Below are 22,854 nucleotides of genomic sequence, written 5' to 3' on the forward strand. Positions count from 1 at the left end.
CTGTATTAATAACTTTTCTTGAGTATCTCTATGTGCATCCTGTTCTTGTTTCTAACCTATGTCTTGTTAGCTCCATGAAGGTTTCAAACTTTTAGTCACGTTGAGATTTGTCTATAGTGTATTTATTTATTGAGGGAATCATATTATAAAATGCCACTATACCCAAAGTCTGCCATATTTTGTCAGACTTCATGCACAGTATCAAATAGTGGCTTAGTAATTAGGAGCATTGTGGGTAGCTAACCTGAGATTCAAACTGAAATAACATCAGTTACAATACAAGCTTTAGTACTGAATGGCTCAAATTTTTCTTTTGGGGACTATAGTAATTTTAAAGCTAAGATGATGAATGTAAATTGATGCCAGACAAGGATTCAAAACAAGGTTTCCCCCTTATTGATAGCAGTCAGCTTAATGAGTTAGGCCAACTGAACATGCCTGCAGTAGTGACTCAAACTTTCAGTGTGACTGATGCTTCCCTCTGTTACCTTGAACACTGCAACTCAGTGTTATCCTATGGAGAAAGTACCATTGGGAGAAATGGATTTGTTGGAGGGACAAAGCAGTACCACAAATGTAGGGATGCAAATATCCATGGAAACACTGAAATTCCCTTTTCATCGCACAAAATAAATGTTGTCTGTTAATAAGAAAAGCGAAATATCATCATCAAATTTTATTCACAGACTTTCATTCTAGGCTTATGTCACATGTAATATGGTAGTTAATATGTCCTGATGAAACCTGTTTTATATTAAATCTATATTAAGGTAGAATTTCTAAATTAACTGACACCAGTAATTTGCCAGCTGGCAGTCAAAATCCAAATATAATTGCATGCAATGCTGACTGGTTGAAGTTGTCTCAGTTCCAGGAAGGGCTATGTTTATTACATTATGATGTATGTGGTGATCCTAAGTCATTTCATGTATGTCTTAGTATAGGCCCTTTAAACATGAAGAGGGCAAAATCCTTTTTTGTCATTGTTCAAGGAAGTAAATGCCCAGTATCCAATGGTATCACTGCTGATGACTCATTAAAATAAAAGAACAGAAGACAAAAAGAAAATTTTGCACCCACACTGAATTATTACTACCTGTAGAAAAATTCCTAGTCTCTTTTGTTATAGGTGATATCAAAAACACAATGTTGTATTTGCTGCAGAAAACCTTTTTGTCCAGAAAATGTAGGTGAGCCAAATTAATACTGCATATACTACATGATTTAAAAGACAATTTATGTTTTGTATGTATACCTTTGAGGACATACCTTTGGGCTCAGATCTGTAAGATATTCTGACTCAATATGATTTGTCAGGGTGAGATGATGCAATGCCTCTTGAAAATGAGGTGTCTTCACTCTTGATGAATGAAATGTCTCCAGTCCACTCATAAACATCTCTGTTAAAGCCTTGTGCTTCCATGCTTCTGCAAAAAAGAGTTTGACAGTGTTAAAAAGGTAATAAAGTGCAAAATGGGAGGATTTATATAGAGTATTTTTTTATGTAGTGACAGATATTGATGTTCTTGTAATATGAAAAATTTCTTTATGTGAAGTATCACACTAATACTGATGCTCATTGTTATGTGATTATTTGGATTATGTTGATCACAATAAAATCATATTTTCTGATGATACCATAATGTTATCAAAACATTTACAAATAGCAATATATAAATTTGCATACAAGGTATAATATAGGACTGTAATTACGGTGTTTCATTTTTGTTCTGAAATAAGCAAATATTTTTGTGTTTGATAAGTACAACCATGTATGTGATACCAACAAATACTGCCATAAGCTTCATTTTTATAACTGTTACTGTTCAGGATGAAACTGTGACTTAACTGATGAGAATGTATAAGTATTTTGTCCAAAAACATTACATTCATGGAATTATTAAAATTTAAGTTTAAGAAAAACAGCCCTCATTTGAAATATTGACTTTGGAAATAACTATTTCGGATTGACACATCACATTTGAAAGCCCTGATTCTCTATTATTTAAAAAATGTCCTGCACTTTTTCTAAATTTTGAAATTCAGGAAATACCACTGCCAAAAAATGTTGTTACATAATTATTCAAATTTTAGAACAGAATGTTTCTATCTCACAGTGCTAACAATTTTATATTGCAAAATGTAGATTTTTACTAGAAAAATAAGGTTGTTAAGGAAATATCATTAATACAAAGGTTTGGCTTTTAGGGAAACCTTGTTGAACTTGGCTAGAAAAGTGCACACATAAAAATCTAGCAGTGGCTTTATAAGAATGTACACACATCAAAAAAAGTTTTGCATCACCCTGGTTCCCAGAAGTCCTGAAGATAAATGTTGACTGTGGATGTTTCATCACAGACACAGTCCCTTTGACTGTTCAGAGATATCACTAAACCCGCCCAAAGATTTAAAAAACCAAGCATGAGCAGCACCTATTAGGCAGAGGGGGTCCGAAAGCTGATCAGTTGCAGTCATTCCACCAGGAAGGAGGTACACGGCTTGTGTTATCTGTAGTTCAACCATGCCTAGATGGCCAATACCGTGGTTCGATCATATCTGCATTGTTACTTTGTGCCAGGAAAGACTCTCAACAAGGGACGTGTCCAGGCGTCTCGGAGTGAACCAAAGTGATGTTGTTCGGGCATCGAGGAGATACAGAGAGACAGGAACTGTAGATGACATGCCTCCCTCAGGTTGCCCAAGGGCTACTACTGCAGTCGATGACTTCTACCTACAGATTATGGCTCAGAGGAACCGTGACAGCAACGCCACCATGTTGAATAATGCTTTACGTGCAGCCACAGGACATCATGTTATGACTCGAACTGTGCACAATAGGCTACATGATGCACAGCTTCACCCCTGATGTCCATGGCAAGGTCCATCTTTGCAACCATGACACCATGCAGCGCGGTACAGATGAGTCCAACAACATGCTGAATGGACCACTCAGGAATGGCATCATGTTCTCTTCACCAATGAGTGTCGCACATGCCTTCAACCAGACAATCACTGTAGAAGTGTTTGGAGGCAACCCGGTCAGGCTGAACACCTTAGACACACTTTCCAGCAAGTGCAGCAAGGTGGAGGTACCCTGCTTTTTTTGGGGTGGCATTACATAGGGGTGGCATACACCGCTGGTGGTCATGGAAGGTTCCATAACAGCTGTACGATATGTGAATGCCATCCTCTGACTGATAGTGCAACCATATCCGCAGAATATTAGTGAAGAATTCGTCTTCATTGACAATTCGCACCCCCATTGTGCACACCTTGTGAATGACTTCCTTCAGGATAATGATGTCACTCAACAAGAGTGGCCAGCACATTCTCCAGATATGAACCCTATCAAACATGCCTGGGATAGATTGAAAGAGCTGTTTATGGATGACGTGATCCACCAACCACACTGAGGGGTCTATGCCAAATCGTCATTGAGGACTGAGACAACCTGGACCAACAGTACTTTGATGAACTTGTGGATAGTATGCTATTATGAATACAGGCATGCATCAATGCAAGAGGACATGCTATGGGGTATTAGAGGTACCAGTGTGTACAGCAATCTGGATCACCACCTCTGAAGGTCTCACTGGATGGTGGTACAACATGCAATATGTGATTTTCATGAGCAATAAAAAGGGCAGAAATGATGTTTATGTTGATCTCTATTCCAATTTTCTATACAGGTTCCGGATCTCTTGGAACCAAGGGGATGTATAATTTTTCTTTTGATGTGTGTATAATTAATCATTATGAGAAGAACTCCATTGGTAGATATGTATAAGTATTATTTATTAACCTGTCCGATACGTTGTTATTCAATATGTAACTGCTCTGTACTTTAATATTTTGTAGAATCCTTCCTATACTAGTCCTTGAATAGTTGCTGTGTCCAGTGCCACAGGCAGTAACCAAAAATCTGTGGTAGAATTCAGTCAGTAATTAAGTCTCCATTTAGCTTTCAATGAGGCACCTTCAGTAAATTCAGACTCTTTAAAATGTTGTCTAGCTATAAACTAGTCCTTGAATAGTTGCTATGTCCAGTGCCACAGGCAGTAACCAAAAATCTGTGGTAGAATTCAGTCAGTAATTAAGTCTCCATTTAGCTTTCAATGAGGCACCTTCAGTAAATTCAGACTCTTTAAAATGTTGTCTAGCTAGTTTTGGTTTTGTATACTTGACATAGTTGTAAATTATTTTGAGGAAGTTTATGCAAAGTCTATAATTGGAATATTTGTCTGTAACACTGAAAAAAACTGGATTAAAAAAAATGAAGATATGCATTATTATTCATATTACATCCTGAACATTTGTATTTGTCCATAAATACACAAGTTCCAGGATCTCAAGAGAACATTATTGATTTCAGCTACCAGAATGCTTAATTGACACTAGAAAAGCTTTTTTTAAAATATAAGTTACCTTTTTTCTGTAAGTATGTACTTCTTCCTCTCTCCAAAAAGAAACAAAAGTGCAGTTTCATTATCACATAATGTGTGCACTTGATTTAAGAGAGAGAAAGGTAGTTAAAGTGTATACCAGCCTTAACAGTTGTATATTCAGATGAGAATTATGGGCTTTTGTGACCATTTGCTGTCTGAGAGGTTCTCAAATAAACACACATTCAGATGTTGTTACTGAAGTTCCTCTATTATATCAGTAAGTTACCACTTTGTCATCACCAGAAATGTGTCATCTAGGAGCAACAAAAGTGCAAAGTTCTTAAAAATATGTAGGTCATGGAACTGAAAATTCTGAAGATGTGACATGTCCAAGAGGTATCTTTTATATTGTCCATAATAGAGTGACTCCTCACTCAGGAACCACAAACAACCCCTGTTGTCTCAGACCCATCAACAGTTGGTAGAAGAACGAGGGCGGCAGTTTGTGGTAAAAGAGAAAGGGACCTCTGAGTGAGATGAAGAACTCACAACGTCAATGTCATCTGATATGAGAAGACAACTTATTCTCTGAAATATAAATATGACAACAGAGGAAAGTAGGTAGCATGTAAACAAAGGTACGAATAAGGCCAGCCAGAAATTCTTTCAGCAGGACCACAGCAACCAGTGACAATGAGGCATTTTGGATGGTTGGGTTTGTGTGTATGCTACTCATGCTCTGAACCTCTACTCACATGGATCATATGGTTGCAAAAACACTTGGGTCTAAGATGAGTCATATGCAACCATGAAACCAACTGCCCTAACACCAATACATGCTAGCCAGTCAGAGACTAGATCACCTGTGAACGTAGGCATACTGAATATAAACTTCGCATAGTTAATTTCAGTGAAATGGCTGCTTCACTACAAACTGAACTCTCCCCACAAATTCTGCAGTTGGGGACTATGGCTATCTTCCCTACTCCCACATTATCTAATGTATGTTTTACTGTATATTATGATTTCTAAGACTTAACAGTCATCTGTGAGTGCTACCTATATGAACATGGCCATGTACACAAGGTGTTCTCTGATTGCAAATATTTTATTTCTGCCAAAGCTTTGTATGATGTGCTACAGTTTATCCACTAATATGAAAACTTAGCATGAGGTTTCAACTCACAATGAGCCTGTTTCACAACAAAAATTCCTGAAGACGAAAGATGACAACAAAGTCTGTCAAAACAACTATATACTTAAGTGTGTACTCTTAACCAAAACTAATCTAAGCAATATCCACACAAATATAGACTGTCACAATTATAACACAAGGAACAAGATTGCTCTATCTCCACATAGAACAAGTAAGAAGAACACGAACTCAGAAGCATGTAAGACATGCATACTGCAAGTTTGTAAATTTAAAATAATATGCTATGGAGTTATTTATTCCCTTCTTAAATATGGAATGAATTATGGGGCTGTGCAGCTGATGTCCACTTAAAATGAAAAGAACAATATGATATTTAAAGGGACATCCTCCTCTAGCATTTCTTTGGCTCAACAGAAGCTATCAATACCAGAAATACTTTCTATCTTTTAAACAGGATAATATTATCTCAGCTGTTTTTCTAAAAAAAATTCATATGATTTTGTACACGATGTGGTATATTTCAGGCTATATTCCAAAAAAGGAAATTACTTAATTTTCTTCTTACTTGTTCTATGTGGAGATAGATCATTCTTGTTCCTTGTGTTATAATTGTGACAGTCTGCATTTGTGTGGATATTGCTTAGATTAGCTTTGGATGTACAGTTAAAATTGCTTTTCTTTTAGAAATATTTGAATATTATGAAATATTTGGCACACTTAAAATTTATATCATTAATTACGCAATTTATTAAATTTATTTCTGGATTCATTTATAAAATAACAGAATAGATTAATAGAAAGTCATTTGTCTAGAAAGTTTGTAAACTCTTGGAATATTGATACTACTGCAGAATGAGTTAGTAGTGGCCATGTCTCTGATGTGATCGGACATGTTTTTCATTTTTGGCAATAACAACGTAATTTTTGGTCTTGAAGTGGACATTGTAAAGACAGTGTGATATAGAAAAATGTTAAATAATAAAAATCAACATAAAAACAGGCAATTTTTCAGTAGTTATCTCATCAATTGGAACCATGAGAACTTATGATATCAAAAAAATTCAGCTTCAAGAATCAACCCCTAGACGTGAAGAACTGGAGGCAACTGTGAGAAAAGAAGATAAGTAAAAAAGTTTATTGTTAGTCTTACTCCTCTCAAAACTTATTAAAAGAATTTATTTTGAAGTTAGTGACAATCAACAAGTCATGTGAGGGAGGGGTAGATTACAACATATATGTGGGATAGGACACAGAGAATCATCTTGTCAAGTTTTCATTCAGCAAAAATACTTAACATTCTGTATGCATATTTAAATTAGTTACTGTACATACTTTGTGACTCAGCAACTGAAGCTGTCAAGTGCAGTGATGTACATGATCACAACACCAAAACAAAATATGGCTACTTATAGAAAAGAATGAAATTAAAAATGACAGACTGAACCCCATACACCTATGGTTTGATTTGGCTTAGCAAACTATCAAACAAGAACCAATTATGAATATGTAACTGGATTGATTTTAATTCAATATTAAACCCTTTTAATTTAGAAAAATGTTTATATTCATTCAATGAATCTTAAGATGTAACTTGTGATATGAACCAGTAGCATATTAGTCATAAAGTAAAATGTATGAGACAGATGTAGTACGAAAAAACTGTAGTAAGTAACATAGTTTGAAAGTGTCATGCTGTTATTTCAGACAATTGCAAAAGACATTGCTATGTTGAGTCCATGCAAAGAAAATGTAAATAAATATGTAAATATTCTTTAGGTTGACAAACAGCAAGTTGAATTGTACTGATGAGAAATGATCATGATTTAATGTCCAGTTGCAGGAGACCAGAGGTTGTTTGGCTGTTTGAGAATGATTGTGTTAGTCACTGTCTTTTTTTCTAACAGAAACAGAAACAGAAACAACTGGACACAACTGGTAACACATCTGTTATCATTTTTATGATCTGTGTGTATCTACTGTAGCCAACTATGCAGATAGCATAGTTTGGCATGTCACATGACTGGGGTGGAAGTTGTATCAGCTGTAGGCATGGCCACGAATGCAAGATGAGCAAAACATGAGGTAATGCTGCAGCTGCCTGCAGCACAGCTGTGGGTTTGCAATGTATGGGACATTCAATTTCTGACAGAGTATATTATAACAAATAACTCACCATTTCAATGCTCAATAGTACCCAGTGAGCGACCATGCCAGCCACAACAACCCACTCACAATTTTATACAGAAGCCACCATTCTGCACATGCATCTCTGCTCACTAGGCATTATAGGCTATAGAGATTAGTCTGAAGCAGAAACACTGCAGTTTCATCCTTGAAGGAAAAAAGTCAACAGGAGTGGTTAGTTGATGTACCTATTAGTACATTCCAATGGCATCATATGGCTATGTCAAATACAGTGATAGTCAATGCTGTCTACTTTTTAAGAGGACATTGTTCAGCCAATTGGTGCAGGTATTCCTGGGTGGGGAATATTTACATTGGAGGAAATGGTGTCTCTGATATGTCTATATCATCTTTCACTAAAAACAATGCACAAAATAACTCTACATTTATGTGCACATGTCTGTTAGCCTGCACCAATGTAACAGTAATTTGTAACTTCATCAAGACAATGTACCACACCATCACTTTTGGTTGTGCCAGAATAGTTTAAGGAAGATCACATGGACATGACGGTGCTTTTGTAGTCTCCCAGAACACTTGACCTTAACTGTACTGAGAGTATCTTGAATGCCATTGACTGTGACATGGAAATCTTAGTTCCAGCTCTGGCCAGTCTGAGTGAGTCATGGGCAAAAGTAGTGCAGTGACAGATCACCGTGATCACTAAGTCATTCATTTTATCAACAAGCTTTTGTCATAATATTCCACTACTGACGTTAGAAAGATGAAGGAGCTACACAGCAGTCCTTTTTTATTTATTTATTGTATCAGTCTTTCTACTGGTGTGATGTTGTCTTTTATCTATGACATATTTAACATTGCGTGAGGCCTATAGTGCTAGTGAAGTGCGGCACCACTTTACAGCAATATGTACACTTTTCAACGTATTATTTTTACTTCCACATACTATGTGAATGTGATATCTAATAAAATATTATTTCAATATTTCAGCTGATAATACATGCTACACACCTTGAATTTTATAAACATTGTCTGAAAACCATAATCATCATTAGTCAAGACACAAATTGACCATCTCCTGTTGATTCTCATTTCATAATCTAATTCTCTCAGCACAGCCTCATTTAATTCAACTAATTTCCATTACTCTTGTTTTACTTTTGTTGATACTCATCTTGTAACACCTTTTCCTGACACCATGCATTCCACTCAGCTGCTCTCCCAAGCACTTTGTTGTCTCTGACAGAAATACAATGTAGACGGCAAACCTCAAAATTTCTTTCTTCTTTTCCCTGAATTGTAATCCTGTTCCCAAATTCTCCTTTGTTTCATTTCCTGCTTGCTCAGTGTACAGATTGAATAACACTAGGGATAGGCTAGAACACTGTCTCACTATCTTTTCAGTTATTACTTCCCTTTCATGTCTTTCATCTCATATAACTACACTCTGTTTTCTGTACAAGTTGGAAATAACCTTTCGCTTCTCGTATTTTAACCCTGCTACCTTCATACTTTCAAAGAGTGTATTCCAGTCAACATTGTCACAAGTTTACTCTAAATTTACAAAAGCTATAACTGAAGATTTGCTTTTCTTTAACCTTTCTTCTAAGATAAGTCATGGGGTCAGTATTGCCTCTTGTGTTGCACCACACAAATTGATCTTCCCCAGGGTTGGCTCATAGCATTTTACAGTCTTCCATAATAACTCCTGCCAGTATTTTGCAGACATGTTATAGTAAACTGGTAGTAGGTAGGTAATATTTACAACTGTCAGCACCTGCTTTGTTTGGAATTAGTATATTCTCCATGCAGTCAAGGGCACTTCACCTGTCCCACACAAGGTGGAGTATTTTTGTCATAACTGTTTTTCCTAAAGATACATGAAATGTATTTGAAGTTGCAAATGTGGACTAGCATCAGCTGTATAATGGAATAATGACAATGAAAATTTGTGCCGCACTGGGACTCGAACCTGAATTTACCAATTATTGCGAGATGTTGCCTTACCATTTGGCTATCTGATCATGAATCATGGCCAGACCCAAACGTCATCAACCATATGCCTACAACCTGCAATCATGCATCCATTATGTGTATTCCCATACAGTTGCTGGTCAGTGCTGGTGGATAAATACGATATTTCAGTGCCTGTGTTATTCCAAAATGTCTCCACTGTACGGAAATATACATAATGCATGTATGGGTATAGGTTGCAGACGCGTGTTTGATGAAATATGAAAGTTTGGGCCTGGCTGTGAGCCATGCTCAGATAGCCAAATGTTGTTACTGCTCGTGATATGCAGGAAATCTGTGTTCAAGCCCCTGTCTGGCACTAATTTTCAGTGTTGTCATTCCATTATACAGCTGATGGTAGTTCATACTCACAAATGCGAATACATTTCATATATTTCTTAATGGTTGTAGTTGCCACAGTGCCTGGTCCTTTGGACACGCATGCAAATCTGAAGGAACGTTGCATTGCAATTTAGAATAACACAGGCACTGGAAATATCATATTTATCCTCTGAGACCAGACAAGTGATTTTCAAGTAAATTGTCTCAACTGTATGGGAATATACATAACGGATGTACGAGTATAGGTTGTAGACACATTGTTGGTGACAAATGGAAGTTTGGATCTGGCTGTGAGTCATGCTGGGATAGCCTGATGGTAAGGCGACTGCTCATGATAAATGGGAAATCTGGATTTGAGTTCCAGTCCAGCACAAATTTTCAATGTTGTCATTCCATTAAATAGCTAATGGGAATCCATATATATAACTGTAAATACATTTCACATATTTCTTAATGGCTGTAGTTGATGCAGTGTCTGTTCCTTTGGATACACATGCATGTCAGTAGGAGCTTTGTGTCATGATATAGAATAACACAGGCACTGCAGTATCACATTTCCAAAGATCTCAATGATTCTGAGTGAATGTTGTCCACTGCAGGAGGCCATGTTTTCACTTAGGTCTTTCAGTACTTTGCCAAATTCTACTCGTATCCATCATAAAACTGAAATAAAATTTTTGGTCTACTACCTGCTAAGACCACGTATAACATTGGAACTGACAAAGTGGCTAAGGTACCCATAAGCTTGGTTTCACTTAGTGAGAAGAGTAAAGCAATCTCTGTTCCAGATATTAACAATTGCTCTAATTACAAGCAAACAGGGCTGGCAGTTGTCGTCTGTTGCAGATGCTGCCTTGAAACCAATTACAAAATATTGTACCTTATGTTAAAGAGTAAATGCATGATATTATCCACATTAATATTGTAAATGTGAAAGTAACCCTGTCTACTTTGTTTTAATGACAAACCACTGCAACAATTTTGATGAAATATGATATGGGGATAGCCTGAAACCTGAGGAAGATGTAGACAACTTTAGAAATAATAATAATAATAATAATAATAATAGGCCCCTAGGATGAAGTAGAGAATGTTTTTATATCAGTGAAGGTGGACCATGTTAAAAAGTTACTAAATTTGTTGTATACTGTACAGACTATATAATGTATATAGCTACAGTAGAACTCCAGCTATCTAGATCACTTTGAGAGAAAAGGAATTTGTACTGTATGACTAAAATTTTTGGTTTTGTTCAATAGTTTTTACAGTATGTAGAACAATGTACATTTCTTTATTACCTTATCATCAATCCACAGTGAATATATTAAAAGACAAAATATTCCAGTGAACTATGAATACAGTATGCACTTCTGTAACTTTTTTTTTTATATACTCAAAACATCATTCTATAACTCAAATTAAGCCTATATCTCTACAGAGAGTCCAAGCTCATCAAAATTGCATCTCTATCTTTAAGAGCCTTCCATACTGCATCTTGTTCCTTTTTTGACAGTGGTTTCTTCTTCTGCTTTGCTGAAGTGACCTTGCGATACATCTCTAGAACTTGCATACTGTTGTAGGCACAATATGTGTGCTGTCGTGCTTGCAGTACCTGTCATTCAGTGTGGCCTACATTGGTATTGTGACCTTAATGTATACACTGATTTGTCACTATATGTTCCGTCTTCTGTGCCTTTTGATTTGTTTTGTGAATGTGTTTTAATTTACTGTGCAACATTTGTCTCCTAAAAGGAAATGCTGAACAATTAGACAAATGCATGAGTGGTAAGCAGTAAGCTGAGATGTTTAGAGTGGGAACATAAGCAATTTCAGACATACAGACCCAAGTCACCAGTTTATACTTCATTTCTATCCTTGAGAATGAGGATGGGAGTTCATTGAGAAAAGCGATGAAAACAGTAGTAAACAAAGAGCTGGAAGAGGCCGTTTTCAAATTGTTTTTGAAGTAACAAGCACTGTGAAACCATCTTTCAGGACCAATTGTTTGTGTAAAAGTAAAAGTTTTAGCCAAGAAAATCAACAGTTTGTATTCATTTAAAGTCAGCAGTTGCTAGCTACAGAATTTCAAGGCAACACATGGTATTCATGAATTGGATTTAAATGGTGAAAACCTATCAGCAGCCCCAAAAATCAGCAGAAAATTCTACTGAAAAATTCAAAATTGAAGCAGAATTTTATGATCCTGAATTTTCATACAAAAAACAAATGAGACAGTTGTTATTGGAAGGATTAGCCCAAAACAACTTTAGCTTCTAAAAGGGAAACTACTGCTCCTGACCAGAAGATTAGTAAAGGCTGTGTTACTGTACTGAACTGTGCTAACTCTGCAGGAAACCACAAACAAAATACCCTTCTGTTGACAGGAAAATGAAAAACCCACCAGGCTTTCAAAAAATTTAAAAAACTTCCAATCTTTTACAAGAATCAATCAAAAGCCTTTCTACACCTGAAGTAAAGAATATAAAAGGCCATTGGGAAAGTTGAGGTGATGTTAATTCTGGGCAATGCATCTGCCCACCCCACAGAAAGCATTCTTGCTGCCAAAGGTAATGAATCTGCTACAGCCAATGGGCCAATTGGTTACCAAAACTATAAAGTGACATTACAGTAGACAACTGTTGATGAAGTTTCTAGCAGAAGATGGAAACAAAGAAGGCATTGTGGCTCATCACGAAAAATTAATATTGAAAGACAATTTGGTGAAAGCAGCCACATTAAGAAGAGCTCGGTATAAACTGAAAGGTATTTCAACCAAAGGTGAGGTACAGAAAGAAAAAATGTAAAGAAGAAAAGGAAGAAAGAGAAGCAACATAGGACAAAATGTCACTTGAGGACATAAGATAGATCCTTTCAAAAATTCCTGGACATCCTGATTGTAGTGCTGAGAATAGAGGCAAGTGGCTTGCTTGTTTATTCTTTGGAGCCTGTATTCTAAATTCTCAGATCAATGAAATTATTCAAGAAACTGATGGCCAGGAGGATGACATTGCCACTGAACCAGGTGTGGGACCACCAGCTGGTGAGGTGTTTGCATGTCTAGGCACTGTTCTAACATGAGTGAAGTGGCAGCCTGAGTGTGACCACTGTCTAGTGGATGTGAGATTTGGCTGCACAAAAGTGAATGAAGACAGCGAAACAAATGACACCTACCAATATATTCAAGAAATGACACTATACTGTACACAATTTAAACAATATTGTTTTGCAGTTATTAAATAAATATTACAGTAGTATGTATACACATATTTAGCTTTTCCTAAAGAGAAATTACCTATTTTCATAATTTATTCAATTATCCAGATATCTGATTATCAAGATCACGTCTGGCCCCTACTCATGTGGATGATTGGAGTTCTACTGCACTTATATAGCATGATGCATACATGTGCTCCCCTTCCTATGCCCCTCTGCACACACCGTGCTTGGCAGTGATGCTATGTTTGTCATACCATCAAGCTACACATACCCAAATAGGTAGACACATGAGAGCAGCTGACATTACTGGACATGTAAATGTTATAAAATTTGTGCTGCACCATTCTACAAATTATTTTTTGTTTTCTTCCTTCATCAGTTCAACATTATTTTAGAAAAAGCCCACATTTTATTTTAGGGCCCAACTTGGTTCCTCGAAACAGACATTCACTTTGTAGCATATCATAGATATTTTATAACTTTCATTTTGCATTTACTTTCTTTTTATAATACAAAACAGTTGTTTAGCAGTTTATTGTGTTTTTTCATGATCCTTTTCACTATGAGTATATTTTACTGACTTTTTTTTACAAGCTATCATTAATAAGCTACTCGATCACAACCAAAGAGCACATGGAGTACTTCAGTTGCCATTGGCCTTTCTCATGAAGAGACGGCTATTGGGTAACTTCAGTAAAAATAGTGATTGTGGTTGGATTTTGCTAAAATGTGAGCTGTTGGTCTGAGATGAATGTCAGAAGTGGCATCAAAAAGTAACATGAATTTTTGGTTTTCTTAATGAATCTTTATTTATTCCTCAACATCAACTATGTCTCCTTCAAAGTAATCCCCATCAGATATAATATACTTGTACCAGTGATTTTTCCCATCTTGAAGGACTTCTGGAACTCATTTTTCATTATGCTATTCAGCTCCTTTAATGATTCTGTTTTTATCTCTAAGGTGGCATAACAACATTCTTCTTTGGCAGCATCCTTACGGCACTGTGTTGAAAAATTTAGTTTAAAAACAAGTATATGCGTACAACATCACAACGACACAGAATCAGCACAGTATGTGGACTGGGCACAAGTAGCAAGAGATATAGAATGTTTGTTGATAATATTATGCTCACTGAACAAGTCACCTCATACCCTATAGAGCAGCAGTCACCAAACATGTTTTGTTCAAGAGCTAGTACAGACATTTTGGGGTGTCACCTCACTGTGTATGCACCGATCTTATTATTAATTGTTAACCTACATAAACGCATATGTTATGAACCAACAACAGTAAGGACATGATATGTTGGTCATTGACCCCCAAGTACTGATTGTTAAGTCAGCACCATTCAGAATACTTTGTGTGTATTGTTCTCTGTTTCAGATTCCTGACGCTCTGAGCAGCCTATAAGTACAGTATTGCAATTGCCTGATGAAGTTGTTTTTATGTTGTCAGTGTGAGTGGATGATTAATTGATTAACAACAGTAACTCCACTTACATTTAAATACAGTACTTAATTTGAGACACAATCACAAATGTGTACTAAGTGTTTTGAATATCATTTTCTTCTGCTCATTGTGTTGTATTACAGCAGCTTTAATTTAATTTCATATTCATTGCTAGAAATATGTATTACATTTGAACATCTCTGTCTCTATAACACACACTGATGTATCTGTGTTACTGTAAATCCATGTCAAAATTTATAGCAGTAGTTCAGTACAAGTCGCACATGCTCTTCAGTTGTCAGTACTGAAAGACAAACATTAAAGCATTTCCCATCCCACATCTCTAACCCTGTAGTGGCCATGCAATTTACTCCTCTGCCCCTGATGTAAGTGGCCAACTTCACTTAACTTGTGGCAAATTCATAAATATCAATTAAAATTAGGCTCATCTTACACTATTACTGTCTGTATTAGTACCAATACTTTTGTTTGTTACTGAGTAGGAAAACTACTGTCTTAAGAAGCTCTTAACATCAGTTGAAGTTTTTGGATTTGGTTGTGATTTGCTAGAAGCATGTTATTATAAAATACGGCTGAGAACTGCAGGCCATACTAATACTTGATCTGGATCGCAGTTTGGCAACCACTCTCTTTGGAATAGCAAGAGTGCCTTCTCATGAACTGAGGTTAAAGGCATGTGTTCCAGTCCTCTTAACACTAAATCTTGATGCAACAAGATTATGTAATGGTACACACTTACATATTACACGCCTTGGCTGTAATAATTATTGGCACTGTTAAAGGAGACTTTTGTTCCATGAACCCAAATGGTACCAATGAATTTGCCTTTTCAATTTAAAAGATTGCAATTCCCACACCCTAATTAAAGTTCAAGTTGCCGATGTGCATTTAGGAAAAACCGTGTTTTCTCAAGGACAGCTGTGTGTGTGTGCTCACGTGTATCCAACACGTAAAATCCTTATGTCCTTGCTTTAAAGAACGCAAGATGAAAAACGTTGTTATAGAACTGTGTTAAGATCATGCTATAATAAAAGGAAAGAAAAGTTTTTGTAGTTTGTAATATTTTTATCTAAGATTCGACATACCACAAAATAAAAGAAACACTTTCATTATATATGGTATCTAAATACTGGCACTACATACATTTATACATATGCACATAAATATCTATTCCACTATATACCCACATAATTATAAATTACTAATTTACTTACCATCACTAATCACAACAAAACTACTGGTATGCCAGTGCAGCTACAGTTAAAAGCTAGTAGGCTTAGACCTTTAGATATAACACACTTTTTCAACAAACACTACAGTTCTAAGTCACATAGTGAAATGTAGTGACACACGTGTTATGAAAACATATTCTACTGCATACGCTGTGCGTAGTTGTAGAAGCTGAGAACAACATAGCAATTTTGGGCAGGAGGGAATAAAAGCAATGGCATATCTGAATGGGTTAAATGTTAAGATACACTTGAAAACTTTACAGGAATGCCTAGAAACATAGCATATGAACAGTAAAGGCACACTCTGCCCACATGACCATAAAAACAGAATGAAGTGGGCTAGAAAAATTATAGATTATTGCTTGAATTAAGTGTTAGACTCTATTCTGGTTGTGCATCAGTGTCGCTGTGCAGCCTACATCATTGGGTGCAAGGGTGTGTCAAGAAATGGTTTTTAAGGACCTTTGTTTACAATGTAAAGTAAATAGTTTCTGTCAGTAATACCATGGCAACAGTTCGTAAAAAAGTGCAGCAGAGCATAACTTAAACAGAACTTGTTTAAGAGGGTGATAGGAAATTACAGTTAAAAATTTCTCATTCTGGGACTTCTAAAGGAGATCATGCACACAATATTTTAAATAGGAATTCATGTAGAGAAATATACCAATTCCATTCAACAATCAGATGTGTAACTCATGCGGTTCTGCTGAGTGTAGGAAAAATGTTTTGGACTTGCCTGTGATCACATACAACAGTTCATATGAGGAGTGTACCTACGTTTTGCCCTCAAAATCAGCTTTTGGAAATTCTGTAAATTGATTTTCATGAGATATTTCATAGATATACTTCTTCGAATGCCAGGCAGATTGTTTAGTATGTTTTTCACACTTTTCAAATAACAAAACAGGTCTTACGAGATGGACCTGTTTGAGAACATTTCTCCTTATAAAGAGTAAGTGCAGCTTGGCACTAGTACCCCTCCCACAGACAATAGTTGCCCTGCCCTGAGTTCTTGATAAGACTTTTAAAAATAAATCTGTATCTAGTGATTTAGGAAAAGGGGTTGTTTTTTTCTTCTAAAATAAGTACATAGGGCAATCTGTAGATTGAGTAAGTTTTGAAGGAAACCAATGATAAATTTGTAGAGGGAGTCAAACATTTAAAACTTTTAATCTGGCTAATGACATGCCCCTTCTGTTACAGGTGTAAATCTCTTGGAAGAGCAGTTGTAGAGAATGGGTAGTGTTTTGAGAATGAGTTATAATACAAACATCAGCGAAAGTAAAACAATGTTAATGGGATGTGGTTAAATTAAATCAGGTGATGTTGACAGAATTAGATTAGGAAATGAGACACTAAAAGTAGGAGTAGAATTTTTTTCTATTTCAGCAGCAAAGTAACTGACAATACTTGAAATAAAGATGATATAAGAATGCAGATTGGCATTAGCATCAAAAGCATTTATGAAAAAGAGAAATATTGCTTTTTTATGATATAAGATAATGAGCTTCATGTAAAACTACAGGAAGAATGGGCGCTAAGGCCAGAAGTACATCGTTTGGTTCCTAACCATTGATGCCACATTCATTACTATCACTTAAGACAATCTCAAGAGCCATGTCAACAGATCATCAATATCACATAGAAAACTCACATTCTTGCTATGGTTGTCCATAGCTTCATTGGTAACTAGCCTTTTTCCTGTAGATTTGCCTGCATCTGTGTTTGACACATAAATTGCATGCACCTCCTCCACCCCCTCTGTTGATCCAGCTTCTTCTCTTCCCCACTATCTGACAATATCCTCTCCCATCTCTCTGCTCATCTCTTCCTCCCCCTCACTCTGCCCATCTACTCCTCTCATAGTCTCATCTCATTATATTCTGTCCCCTCTCACTGTCCATCTCTTCCCCACCTCTCACTGTCCATCTCTTCCCCACCTCTCCCTCTCTCTCCAACTTCTCTTTCCCCCCTCTCTCTCATCTACTCCTTTTCCCCAGACTGTCTCTATCCATCTCCTCATCCACCTTCTCTCTTTGCCCAAATCACACTTTCCCTATCTCTGTCCACTTCCCCCTCACTCCTCTCTCTTTGTATATTTCCTCCTAATCACTCTCCCATAACAATCTCCCCTTTCCTCCTCACCCTATCCATCTTCTCCTTCTCCCATGTTTCTATCCCTCTCCTCCTCCCTCTTTCCTGTCTGTTTCATGCTCCCTCCCTCTCTCTCCCCCTCTCCCTGTCTATCTCCTCCTCCTGTCTACCAGTACCCCTCTGGCCTCTTTCTGTCCAACCTCTGCTGCCCTTGTTTCCATCCCCTTCCACCCCCACACTTTGTTGATCCTCCTGCCCCCTGTACCTACCCATCTCATTCTGTCTCCTCTCTCTGTCCATCCCTCCTCTATGCATCTCAGCCTTCCCCCAGCTGTGCCCATCTGCACATGTAATCCCTGCACAGCATGTCAATGTGTCAATGATGCAGGCCAGTACTACTACCAGAGGACACCTGTTGTGTAAGCAGCCTGCACATCATAGGCATGAATGCATTTTTGCTCGTGATGTGTAGGCTGCCCAGCAAGACAAGTCCATAAGCAACATAAGCAACACGTCTTCTGTCACCCAGAGCAGCCTACACATCAGAGACTGGAAAACAGATTGTTTTCCCCTGACATTTAGGCTGCCCAGCAATGCAAGACAATAAGGCAGGCTGACACTATTCCAACACAACATGGCTGTCATGCAGCGCAGCTTGCTTGGCAGAGTCTTGAAAACTGTTTCTTGCCCCTGATGTGCAGACTACCCTGCAAAACAGGTTAATAAGGCAACCTGATACCTTTCTTACAAAGAATATCTGTCATCCTGGGCAGCCTACAGGCAAGGACAGAAAAACCACAAGGAAATGTCATGTGTTCACCTACACTATGTGATCAAAGTATCCAGACATCTGGCTGAAAATGACACAGTTTCGTGGCACCCTCCATCGGTAATACTGGAATTCAGTATGGTGTTGGCCCACCCTTAGCCTTGATGACAGCTTCCACTCTCACAGGCATACGTTCTGGAAGATTTCTTGGGGAATAGCAGTCCATTCTTCATGGAGTGCTGCACGGAGGAGAGGTATCGATGTCGGTTGGTGAGGCCTGGCACTAACTCGGCCTTCCAAAACATACCAAAGGCTTTCTTTAGGATTGAGGTCAGAGCTCTGTGCAAGCCAGTCCATTACAGGTATGTTATTGTTGTGTAACAACTCTGCCACAGACTGTGTATTATGAACAGGTGCTCAATCGTGTTGAAAGATGCAATTGCCATCCCCAAATTGCTCTTCAACAGTGGGAATCAAAAAGGTGCTTAAAACATCAATGTAGACCTATGCTGTGATAGTGCCATGCAAAACAACAAGGAGTGCAAGCCCCCTCCATGAAAAACACAACCGCACCATGACACCACTTCCTCTGAATTTTACTGTTGGCACTATACACACTGGCAGACGATGTTCACTGGGCATTCGCAATACCCACATCCTGCCATCGTATTGCCACATTGTGTACTGTGATTTGTCACTCCACACAACGTTTTTCCAGTTTTCAATCGTCCAATTTTTACGCTCCTTACACCAAGCGAGGCATTGTTTGGCATTTACCGGTGTGATGTGTGGATTATGAGCAGCCGCTCAACCATGAAATCCAAGTTTTCTTACCTCACACCTAACTGTCATAGTACTTGCAGTGGATCCTGAAGCAGTTTGGAATTCCTGTGTGATGTTCTGCACAGATGTCTGCCTATTACACATTACGACACTCTTCTACTGTCGGCAGTCTCTGTCAGTCAACAGACGAAATCAGCCTGTATGCTTCTGAGCTGTACATGTCCCTTCACATTTCCACTTCAATATCACATCATAAACAGTGGACCTAGAGATGTTTAGGAGTGTGGAAATCTTGTGTACAGACATATGACACAAGTGACACCCAATCACCTGACCATGTTCGAAGTCCGTGAGTTCCGCAGAGCACCCCATTCTGCTCTCCCACGATGTCTAATGCCTACTGATGTTGCTGGTATGGAGCACCTGGCAGTAGGTGGCAGTACAATGCACCTAATATGAAAAATGTATGTTTTTGGGGGTGTCTGGATACTTTTGATCACATAGTGTATATCTCTGCTCCTGTAGGAGCTAGGAGGTTGTAAGTGCTGATAGTCATGAAATTTACTGTTTGTGTACCAAATTTGGTTCAAAACAATCCTGGAGCTTGATGGGAGATACCAAACATACTTACATGCATATGTACAATCTGCTTTATGTAAAAACTACCCTTTCCCTGCAGCTTTGCCTCTATTGGTTTTTGACATATATTGCACATCTCTTCTCCCATTGTCTTTTTCCACCTCTTCCTCTCCCTGTCTATGTGTCCATGGCATCCTCTAACCTGTATCTGTCATCTTCTCCTCCCCACTCTCTCTGTTTCTTCAACTCTTCCTGCCCACTTTTGGTCCCTCTCCTGTGCTCCCTTCTCTATGTCCATCTCACCATCCTCCACATTCTCTCACTTTAGCTCCTCCTCCCCACTTTCTCTTTATTCATATCCTCCTCCCCTTCTCCCTCTGTCCATCTCCTTCTACCCAGATCTCTCTGTAAACCTACTTCTCCCCATCTTTCACTATCTATCTCCTCCTGCCCCTATTGTTATCCATCTCCGTCTCGCCACCTATCCCTACCCATCTTCTTCTTGCCCTTTCATTATCAATCTCCTCCACCCCACCTCACTTCTACTCACTTCCTCTTCTCCTTCTCCCCAATTATCACCTCCTCCTCCCCCCCTCTTTGTGTCCATCTCCCCTCTTCCTCTCTGTCTTTACCCCAACCCTCCTTCCACCCTCTCTCTGTCCACCCACACTGCCCTCTTCTTTTCCCATCTCATCTGTCCACTCTTGCACCCTTCTCTCCCAAACCATAGCCCCCCCCCCTCCATTCATTGCAACCTTCACCCAGCAGTGCCCAACCATATGTGTAGCTAGGTAAAATAGGTTGATAAAGTTAGCTGATACTACTAACACAACAAGTCTATTGTGCAGGGCTACCGACATGTGAGGGGCTTGGAAATCAGTTTTCAGTTCCTGAAGTATAGGCTGCCATGCAAAGCAGGCCAATACTACTATAATACTACACACTGGTCGTGTAGGCAGCCTACGTACCAGGACCTGGAAAACCATCTCGTGTTTGTGATGTGTAGCCTATCACGAAATGCAGGTCGATGAAGGAGACCACTGTTACTCCCACACAACACACCTGTCATGCATGACAGCCTTTCAGACAGGGTCTAAAAATGTTAACACCATATCTCTGTTTGTATTGGAACAACCACGTTATGAACCCCAAAGTGCTGATACTCATTAAGTTAGCAGTTTGTGTAACAATTTGATTGAAGTCGATCCATGGGCTTGGCAAGAGATCCCACACATACATACATACTTACAGTCTGCTTCACTTAAGAGAGAAAAGGTAGAAAAAAATTTGCCTTGTAGGAATGTTCTGCTTCACCTTCATCAAAGGGTTCATCATTAAGCTCATTGGTAAATTGCCTCTTTTCTTCATGCTGACTTTGTTGATTCTAAACAGAATTTTGTGCCACACCACATTATAACAAAGAAATGTGAATACTTGCAGTACTGTTGGCAGTGTTCCTTCTAAAAGCATCTACAGAATGTTCGCTGTCTTCATACACAGAAACATGTACTTATTCAATGAAGTATCTAAGGCATATATTCAATTTTCCCAAAGAGTACCTTTGAAAAATTATACAGTTACATAAGATATTGATATCGTTGGGTCAACATGTGATCACGTATGGGTGGTATGCTGCAGAGCTCCATGTTCATCAATGTAAGTTGGACGGTATGCCCTGAAACACTCATGCCTCCACCAGCATTGTGCTATTTCGACAGAGATGCCACAGATCACCATCTGTCCTGATTTGCAGAGCAGACAAGCCTCTGAACTCTACGTTCTGTGAAGAACGTGGACAACTAACCATTTAGCACCTAGTGGTAATTTCACTGTCCTTCTACCTCTTTCTGTAAATGCTCACGGCAGTAGCACATGAACATTCGACCAGCTTCACTGTTTTCGAGATGCTCGTTCACAGGCTGTGCTTAATAATAATCTGCCCTTTGTCAAAGGCTCTTACCTCAATGGATTTACCCATTTGCACCCCTTATCTTTGCTAGCGTGATCCCTCGTCCGTGCCTGCTCCACTTACATACTTCTGGTACCGTCTCATGGTCGTGTAACGTCACCACACAACGTCCAACATCACCGTGGGCAGTAGCCATAATATTTTGGCTTGTCAGTGTAGAGAAGGTATATGATGATTTTCAGTATGTAAGGCAGATGAAAATCTAATAGCCATGTGGACTGGAATGCAGTTGTAGGGGATGGAGTAGAGGAAAGAGTTATGGGAGAATATAAGCTTGGGAGAAAGAAAGAGAAGGAAGAAAGACTATTTCAGCTTTGGAATAAATTTCAGCTAGTAATAGTGACTACCAGTTCAAGAGTCTTTAGGAGCAGTGTAAGTGAATTAGGTCCTGCGAGTCTGCCATGCCGCTAGTAAAACAGCTACACTGGGGCTATAGTGAACACATGTAGTTGGCTTTTTGGCATGCAGTGTAGCTGTTTTACTAAAGGCATGGCAGAGTCGCAGGACTTAATTCATTTACACTGTGGCTAAAAGTCACAAGAGGAAGAGGTGTACTTGGAAAAGGCCTGGAGACATTGGGAGAGCCCAGCTGAATTACATCATTGTTAGACGAAGACCCTGAAATTAGATACTGGATTGTAAGGGTCACCCAGAGGCAGATATAGACTCAGATCACAAGATGGGGAGTAAGCTGAGGT

The 22,854-nt window shown here is 38.3% G+C and overlaps 1 protein-coding gene across 4 annotated transcripts in view; it reads right to left on the minus strand.

Moving 5' to 3' along the window:
- LOC126161620 (sphingomyelin phosphodiesterase-like) overlaps positions 1 to 22,854 on the minus strand; it is a 361,860-nt gene that overhangs the window by 301,598 nt on the left and 37,408 nt on the right. For all 4 annotated transcript variants that reach the window (XM_049917579.1, XM_049917578.1, XM_049917581.1 and 1 more), the window contains exon 2: positions 1,270 to 1,427. In XM_049917579.1, the coding sequence (XP_049773536.1) occupies positions 1,270 to 1,427 (158 nt within the window). The remainder of the gene's footprint in view (positions 1 to 1,269; positions 1,428 to 22,854) is intronic.

This window comes from Schistocerca cancellata, chromosome 2, assembly GCF_023864275.1.
Source record: "Schistocerca cancellata isolate TAMUIC-IGC-003103 chromosome 2, iqSchCanc2.1, whole genome shotgun sequence".
NCBI lineage: Eukaryota > Metazoa > Arthropoda > Insecta > Orthoptera > Acrididae > Schistocerca > Schistocerca cancellata.